The sequence below is a fragment of the Coregonus clupeaformis genome, chromosome 35 (genome assembly GCF_020615455.1).
Source record: "Coregonus clupeaformis isolate EN_2021a chromosome 35, ASM2061545v1, whole genome shotgun sequence".
NCBI lineage: Eukaryota > Metazoa > Chordata > Actinopteri > Salmoniformes > Salmonidae > Coregonus > Coregonus clupeaformis.
This window is the reverse complement of record NC_059226.1, coordinates 27384098-27393168: the sequence shown is the minus strand read 5'-3', so window position 1 is coordinate 27393168 and position 9071 is coordinate 27384098. Positions and strand designations below refer to the sequence as shown.

General features: G+C 43.0%; 1 protein-coding gene across 1 annotated transcript; it reads right to left on the bottom strand.

Moving 5' to 3' along the window:
- Nucleotides 1-1471: 1471 nt before the first annotated feature.
- Nucleotides 1472-8673, bottom strand: LOC121551122. The gene is made up of 13 exons (XM_041863671.2): nt 8597-8673; nt 4996-5084; nt 4780-4833; nt 4574-4642; nt 4322-4400; nt 3989-4042; nt 3749-3832; nt 3263-3391; nt 3009-3080; nt 2820-2885; nt 2609-2719; nt 2298-2460; nt 1472-2188 (listed from the first exon to the last, which is right to left on the bottom strand). The coding sequence occupies exons 5-13, from the start codon at nt 4366-4368 to the stop codon at nt 2144-2146; spliced, it is 771 nt and encodes a 256-aa protein (XP_041719605.1). The 5' UTR covers nt 4369-4400; nt 4574-4642; nt 4780-4833; nt 4996-5084; nt 8597-8673; the 3' UTR covers nt 1472-2143.
- Nucleotides 8674-9071: the final 398 nt, after the last annotated feature.

Here is a 9071-nt window from a genome sequence, read left to right as displayed (position 1 = left end):
CTCTGGGTAAGTGGGGCGCCTACTCACCTGGGAGGACTCCCTAGTGCGTGGCCTGCCGTCTCGTCCTCCTGGAGACCCTCCCCAGCACCTAGCCGCAGTGTGCCCTCCACGGCCACAGTTGGTGCAGGGGACGGCCCCCCTCGGACTCCTTCTCCTCCGTTCTCTAGCGCCAGCACCCCCGAGCTCCATGGGACTCGGCTCGGAGGTGCCGGAGGGTGGAATGGGCGACCCCCACCCAGGACGTCCGCGGGTGGCGAGCAGGGTGTCTAGCCGAATGGACATGTCAACCAATTGGTCAAACGTGAGAGTGGTGTCCCTGCAGCCTCGGCCGAAACCGTGACACATGCTAGCTCTCAATTCAGAAATAATTAATAATTGCTTCAGTAAAATAGAGCATCCGAGACTGGGCCCTGTGAGAATGATGTTTCATCTAAACTAGATTACCAAAAGTATGTGGACACCTGCTCGTTGAACATCTCATTCCAAAATCATGGGCATTAATATGGAGCTTTCCACTAGATGTTGGAACACTGCTGCGGGGACTTGCTTCCATTCAGCAAAAAGAGCATTAGTGAGGTCGGGCTCACAGTCAGCGTTCCAATTCATCCCAAAGGTGCAGGCCAGTCAAGTTCTTCCATACCGATCTCAACAAATAATTTCTGTATGGACCTCGCTTTGTACACGGGGGCATTGTCATGCTGAAACAGGAAAGGGCCTTCCCCAAACTGTTGCCACAAAGTTGGAAGCATAGAACCATCTAGAATGTCATTGTATGCTGTAGCGTTAAGATTTCCCTTTACTGGAACTAAGGGTCCTAGCCTGAACCATGAAAAACAGGTCCAGACCATTATTCCAACTTTACAGTTTGCGTTATGCATTGGGGCAGGTATCGTTCTCCTGGCATCCCCCAAACCCAAATATGTCCGATGGACTGCCAGATGGTGAAGCGGGATTCATCACTCTCGAGAACGCGTTTCAACTGCTTCGTAGTCCAATGGCGGCAAGCTTTACACCACTCCAGCCGACGCTTGGCATTGCGCATGGTGATCTTAGGCTTGTGTGTGGCTGCTCGGCCATGGAAACCCAATTTAATGAAGCCCTGACAAACAGTTATTGTTCTGACGATGCTTGCAGAGGCAGTTTGGAACTCGGTAGTGAGTGTTGCAACTGAGGACAGACGATTTTTACACGTTACGCACTTCAGCACACGACGGTCCCATTCTGTGTGCTTGGCTGGCCTACCACTTTGTGGCTGAGCCGTTGTTGCTCCACAATAACAGCACTTACAGTTAACCGGGGAAGCTCTAGCGGGGCAGAAATTTGATGAACTGACTTGTTGGAAAGGTGGCATTCTATGACGGTGCCACATTGAATGTCACTGAGCTCTTTAGTAATTCTACTGCCAATGTTTGTCTATGGAGATTGCATGGCTGTGTGCTCGATTTTATACATCTGTCAGACACGGTGTGGCTGAAATAGCCAAATCCACTAATTTGAAGCGGTGTCCACATACTTTTGTATATACTGTGTAAATAACGCTGGGTCAATGTTTAGCTGTATTTGACATGTCCACAAGACATTGAGACCTCATGACCTTGGAAATGTCTATAGTAAAGAGGTTTACGTTTTATCCATCTTCTCATGTGAATGTGATATATATTAGCTTGTATGTATAGTATACAATACTAGTGTAAGTATGATCTTACCATACTTTCATATCATTATAATGTTGTATAGCTAATATGTGACATGCTGTATCATAATCAGTCATAAGTCGCAGTCATTTTCAATAGTAATACAAAATGTAGATAATAATAATTTAGATAATAGTAATTTTGTCATTTTAGTTATCTAAAAGTCTTGGGCTGTTTTTGAATTTCAACTGATTTCACTAGAACATGTTTCCTAACCTATCCAGATTACAGCTGTCGCATAGAAAATTAACTTAATAAACTGTTGAGGTTTCTGAAAATCACTGTTCATTAAAACACACTGCTCAGAATGTGTCTTGGGGTTGATATGACTGATTATGATGAAGCTAGTCACATATGTGTATCTTATAATATGCACTGTATATCATATATTACTGTATCTTATCATATCTTATTAGGTTCTCTTTTGTTATACAAACGTCCACCGCTTGTTACAGTTCTCCTCTTCTTGACTCCATGTCATTAGGTCCTTTGTCCTTAGGAAAAACACAAGAGTTACAAATATGCTGGAGCAAAAAGACAACCAGCCCCGTCATTTTAGATACCAAGACAAACAATTCACCAGTTGGCATAAACAGTACTTACTATTAACTCAGGTTTGCTGACTTGGTCCTTGTCCAAGGCCTGTTTGTCCAATAGACCAGTGGTCTCCTTTGCAACTCTGTTAGACATGGGAGGTCGTCCATTCATCTGAGGAGGTCCTGGACTCTGTGCATCAGGAGTCAGTTCCTTGGTCTTGTTGTTAACCCTGTTGAAGAAATAAGACATCAACATTCACGATCCACCATAATACTGTCCCCTATAGAGACGGAGGCTAACATGAACCAAGTGACGATGGGGTTGGTGAGGTTATCATCCAATGAGTACTGGATGTATCAATATGTAGTGAAGTTTACCTGATGTCAGGGGGTTCAGCGTGTGTCTTCTGACAGGATTCAGGGTATGTTCCCCCACTGTCTGTGGGCTTCCTGTCCTCCCCTTCTAGCACACCTTCCTCTACTGGGCTTCTAAGGGTGATTATTACATGAATAAGAATTTAAGGATCTGTTTTAGGGGGGTACACATGGTCTACATGTTCATGGCCTAAATTACAGAGGACTGACTCACCTGCAGAGGAGGGGTGAAGTCTCACCAGCACCCTGACCTGGAGCCCCATCGGTCAGGTGTGATTCCCTGTGGAGTAAGATACAGACTGGATCAGGAAACATGACCTCAAACAGTTATTTAACCTCCTCTACCATCCCATGGAACTTTAAACACAGACAAAAGTGTTTGGAATGAAATACACATTCTCACCTTCTATATGGCACGCATCCATTGCTCTGAGGTTGACCCAGAAGCTGTGCGTCATCAGTCTGGCCGTTAACCCTGTGGGAGCAATACCAGGGTGATCATCAGGGTTAAAACTTATGTTCCACCACAAACAACACTGTCCTCCATAGAGGCAGAGACTAACATGATCCATGGGATCAATTCTGAAGGGAGAAATGAGATTGTCATTCAATGGATAATGAGGATCTATCAAAGGAGTCCTCATGTGGAGAATTTACCTGACAACCTTGGGTACATTCAGTGGAGGGGAATCAGCATGTGTCTTCTGACAGGATTCAGTGTCTGCTCTGTCATTGTCTGACGGCTTTCCGTCCTCCACTCCTAGTACGCCTTCTTCTCCTTGGTCGCTAAAGGGGAGATTATTATATTGCATTTAATGATATTGTTTGGGAGGGGTACATATTTTGTCCATGTCCAAAGCCTATATTACAGAGGACTGATTCACAAATATTACATTTTGTGTAGCATCACATGCAACTTTAAAGTCAAAAGATGGCTGCTGCTACATGTAGCGGACATGAGTAGGGCTCATGGTCTCGTGATGAGGTAGCCCTGCCTGCAACTTCACAATTAGTGTCACCCACGGCCCAACAGGACATTTCTGCTTGGGCTAACAGTCAAAACGTTGGTTTCTCCCATGGGAGACCCGGGTTCGATCCTGCCCATGACATACACACAGAACAGTGTAAAAGCCAGGATCTCACCTGTCAGAGAGCACCTGTCCATTAATCTGAGGTTGACCCAGAGTCTCAGCATCAGGAGGCAGGTCATCAGTATGGTCCTTAGTGCTGTAGGAGTAATAAGACATACAGTAATCAGAGTTCACATTTATTACGACCCCTTCCTCCACCACCACAATGTCCTCTATGGAGACAGAAACTAACAGAAACTAACATGACCCCTGGGATCAATATATCAAGGGATTCTGATGTGGAAAAGTTTACCTGTCTGTTCCCATATTGTTCATCTCAATATCATTATTGGTCTGGCTTGGAAACCTATGTAGTAAGATACAGTATGCATTAAATCAGGATACATTTCTAGTGCACACACAACACTACAAAGGGCAAGGAAATAACTTGTAGGTGGTAATAAAATAAACAGAAGATTTCTGACATAATTTTCTGAGAACACAACAGTTTGGTGGTCTCTAAAGTAAACTTGTGATTGGGGTCAGAACCTTTTCAGTCAAGTTGTTTTAATACGAAGGGGTGAGAATTGTGTGCCAGTGGTTGTATGTGGAATGTACTGTTGTGTCATAATGAAACTACCCTTACCCCTTCTTCAGCTTTTTGTACACTAACCAACCAACACCGAGCAACATAAACAAAATTATGATGGCAACAGCAATAACAACTGAAAAAAAAGAGACAGGGTTTACAATCAAAGCAACAATCATAATAGTTTAAATGGTTGAACATAGTTTTGCCCATTGATAATGGCTATGATATTGTTTCAACTATTTAATGTTTTTAATCTTAATAAGAGAGTGTTACTTTACCACAAAATGATCACCTAGACTCACTTACCTGGGATGAGCCATGGGCGAATGTTGTTATGGTCTTGGTTTTTGTGGTCGACATCCTGCTTTACATTATCTTAAAAATAACAGGATAAACCTAGTTAATGACATTTATAACAGAGAAGCATTTTGATGACTACCCAACAGAGAGCCACTGGAAACAAGAGCCCTCCTTCAATATGCTCTGCTCTGTTGTTACAGAGGAACACTCACCTGCAGTTTTATTCTGACTGTCAGGCGCTTTCTCCAAAGGCTTCTTTGGCTCATCTAGAATAAGACAATATATATGTATGAGTAGGTTATACTCACATACACAGAATGTCTTCTCTGAACCCGGTAATATAAGCTACTCAGATCTAGATTTCATTAATTTATGCTCCACCATATCAACAAGAATATTCAGCATTATACAGTGAAAGTACTTCTTACTCAAGAATTGATGGATGGTTGATCCTCAAATAGATATTTGCTGGATTCTGTGTTCTCCTGAAGTTTAAGCTTTTTAGTTGGGCTGAACACTAGACAAAAAAAGTTGTACAATAATAACAAAACAATAAATGGATATACTGTATCTTTCCGGACCTTACAGGCCATCGGTCGATAAATCCAGAAAGAGAACCTTACCAAAACATACAGGCCAATGGGCTATAGGCTACATGATGCATGCGACTATGATTTGAAAAAGTCACAAAAAAATGCATGCGCTGTTTCTTGCCTCACAAGTGATAATATTCTCACCCATCAGACTATTCTCAATTTAATCTTGTCTTTAGATATACTAAATAATATGTGTGTGAAATCAGTTTTGATTTAGAATGGGCCATTATAATGCCCCTGTCGGAACATGGGCAGGGGAAATAATTATATGCACTTGAATAGCAAATGGAGGACACTTTTCCAGCGGTTAATTTTCATGCCAGCCAGGTAGGCTACTCTGGTTGTAAAGTGAAGCAATGTGCTTAATATGAACAAAGTTGAGAAATAAATATAGTAGGCCTAGCTTATAGAAAGCTGATGGGATCCTCTTCTTTTTAATATAGGCCATCAAAACTGTTTTCTCACGCAATTGTATAGCATAGCCTATAGAAAAATTTTGCGCAAAATGGGCTTATAGGAACACTTATTTTATTCCATGCATCAACCAGTTATGAGGAGCTGGCTCTTGCTGCGCAACAGATGATCCTATTCCGCTCAAACTCTGAATGCCAGGCCTGTCATGAAGTGTTTGATTTGATTTTCGAATGCATTTGCATTGATGTCAGAGTGATTTGAGGGACAATAGAATGCTAAGTACCAGACCATTAGCGATTGACCATTAGCAAGTTTGGTAGGCTACTAATGACCATCAGCGGCATCAGAGTGCAGTTTTGGAGAAGCCAAGTTACCGTAACTCAACAGTCAAGAGGAATTTGACTGCAACAATCACTTAAATGGTTTAACATAGTTTTGCCCATTGATAATGGCTATGATATTGTTGCAATATAGAATACAAGATGGCGCCGACAGACATGGCAGCTCTGCTTCTAGCTTCTAAGCAACTTTGCACAATTTAGTTTTTGTGTGTGTTACTTCTTACATTATTAGCCCAGAACATTTTTTGTCTTATTACATACAGCAGGAAATACATTTGGGATATCAAAGCAGCGGTAACTCACCAGCATTACAACTAGAAATACGACTTTTCCCGAATTGGATCCTTTGTCCGTACCACCCAGGGCAATTGAACTTATCCCAGAGGCTGCTCCAAGACGCCGACGGCAGAGAAAAGGTATTTGGAGGGACAAGAACGTTGGCAGCCAGTATGGCAATGGAACATTTAGAACAAACGACTGGGTCGCTTCCATAGATACAGAACAAAAAGACTGAACGACTGGGTCGCGTCTCCAGCAACCGAAACGATAGAACGAACGACCAGCCGGCTTGGCTAGCAACCCTAGATTTGTGTCGGGACTATATCTTGTGGAGGATGAAATAGTATGAATAAATTCATTAAAATAACGTTTTTTAATAAAAATATCTCAATCATTATTTGAATATCTTGGTAACCCTTTGTATAAAAGTGATAATGCCCTTGAAGCTGGTGTATGGAGGATAGACAGTGCATTCGGAAAGTATTCAGACCCCTTCACTTTACAGCCTTATTCTAAAATGGATTATATAAATTTTTACCCTCATCAATCTACACACAATACCCCATAATGACAAAGCGAAGACAGGATTTAAAAAATAAAAACAGAAATACCTTATTTACATAAGTATTCAAGCGCTTTGCTCTGAGACTCGAAATTGAGCTCAGGTGCATCCTGTTTCCATTGATCATCCTTGAGATGTTTCAACAACTTGATTGGAGTCCACCTGTGGTAAATTCAATTGATTGGACATGATTTGGAAAGGCACACACCTGTCTATATAAGGTCCCACAGTTGAGAGTGCATGTCAGAGCAAAAATCAAGTCATGAGGTCGAAGGAATTGTCCGTAGAGCTCCGAGACAGGATTGTGTCGAGGCACAGATCTGAGTAAGGGTACCAAAAAATATCTGCAGCATTGAAGATCCTCAAGAACACAGTGGACTCCATCATTCTTGAATGGAAGAAGTTTGGGACCATCAAGACTTCCTAGAGCTGGCCGACCGGGCCAAACTGAGCAATCGGGGGAGAAGGGCCTTGGTCGGGGAGGTGACCAAGAACCCGATGGTCACTCTGACAGAGCTCTAGAGCTCCTCTGTGGAGATGGGAGAACCTTCCAGAAGGACAACCATCTCTGCAGTACTCCACCAATCAGGTCTTTATGGTAGAGTGGCCACATGGAAGCCACTCCTCAGTAAAAGGCACATGACAGCCCGTTTGGAGTTTGCCAAAAGGCACCTAAAGGACTCTCAGAACATGAGAAACAAGATGCTCTGGTCTGATGAAACCAAGATTGAACTCTTTGCCCTGAATGCCAAGTGTCACGTCTGGAGGAAATATGGCACCATTCCTACGGTGAAGCATGGGTGTGGCAGCATCATGCTGTGGGGATGTTTTTCAGCGGCAGGGACTGGGAGACTAGTCAGGATTGAGGGAAAGATTAACGGAGAAAAGTAACGAGAGATCCTTAATGAAAACTTGCTCCAGTGCCCTCAGGACCTCAGACTGGGGCTAAGGTTCACCTTCCAACAGGACAACGACCCTAAGCACACAGCCAAGACAACGCAGGAATGGCTTCGGGACAAGTCTCTGAATGTCCTTGAGTGGCCCAGCCAGAGCCTGGACTTGAACCCGATCGAACATCTCTGAAAATAGCTGTGCAGCGACGCTCCCCATCCAACCTGACAGAGCTTGAGAGGATCTGCAGATAAGAATGGGAGAAACTCCCCAAATACAGGTGTGCCAAGCTTGTAGCATCATAACCCAGAAGACACGAGGCTGTAATAGCTGCCAAAGGTGCTTCAACAAAGTACAGAGTAAAAGGTCTGAATACTTATGTAAATTTATATTTCCGTTTTTTATTTTTTATACATTTGCAAAACATTATAAAAACCAGTTTTTGCTTTGTCATTATGGAGTATTGTGTTTAGATTGATAACGTAAAAAAATTATTTAATCAATTTTAGAATAAGGCTGTAACGTAACAAAATGTGGAAAAAGTCAAGGGGTCTGAATACTTTCAGAATTTTCTGTATTGGCACGGTTTGCTAATATATCCTCCAAACACCGGCTTCTCTGGCATTCTCACTTAATTAACTACTCATGGTGTGATTGTGATAACGTACAGGAACTCAAATCCTTTTGTTCACCCGATCTAGAATACCTCACAATCAAATGCCAACCGTATTACCTCCCAAGAGAATTCTCTTCGGTTATAGTCACAGCTGTGTATATTCCGCCTCAAGACGATACCACGACGGCCCTCAAGGGACTACACTGGATTTTGTGCAAACTGGAAACCACATATCCTGAGGCCGCATTTATTGTAGCTGGGGATTTTAACAAAGCAAATTTGAGGAAAACACTACCAAAGTTCTATCAACACATTGCCTGTAGTACTCACGCATCAAAGACTCGACCACTGTTACTCTCCCTTCCGGGATGGCTACAAGGCCTTCCCCCGCCCTCCCTTCGGCAAATCAGATCACGACTCCATTCTGCTCCTCCCTTCCTATAGGCAGAAACACAAACAGTTTAGTACCCGTGCTAAGGTCTATTCAACACTGGTCTGACCAATCGGAATCCTTGCTTCAAGATTGTTTTGATCACGCGGACTGGGATATGTTCCAGGTTGCCTCTGAGAATAACATTGACATATACACAGACACGGTGACGGAGTTCATAAGGAAGTGTACAGGGGATGTTGTTCCCACTGTGACTATTAAAACCTACCCAAACAAAAAACTGTGGATAGATGCCAGCATTCGCAGAAAACTGAAAGCGCGAACCACCGCATTTAACTGCGGCAAGGTGACTGGGAATATGGTTGAATACAAACAGTGTAGTTATTCCCTCTGTAAGGCAATCAAACAGGCAAA

Coding starts and splice junctions, on each gene's coding strand:
- LOC121551122 (XM_041863671.2), bottom strand. CDS start 4,368: ATGTTGCTCGGTGTTGGTTGGTTAGTGTACAAAAAGCTGAAGAAGGG. Junction 3,833..3,988: donor AACAATATGGGAACAGACAG/GTAAACTTTTCC, acceptor TTACTCCTACAG/CACTAAGGACCATACTGATG. Junction 3,392..3,748: donor GGACAGGTGCTCTCTGACAG/GTGAGATCCTGG, acceptor TCTCCCCTTTAG/CGACCAAGGAGAAGAAGGCG.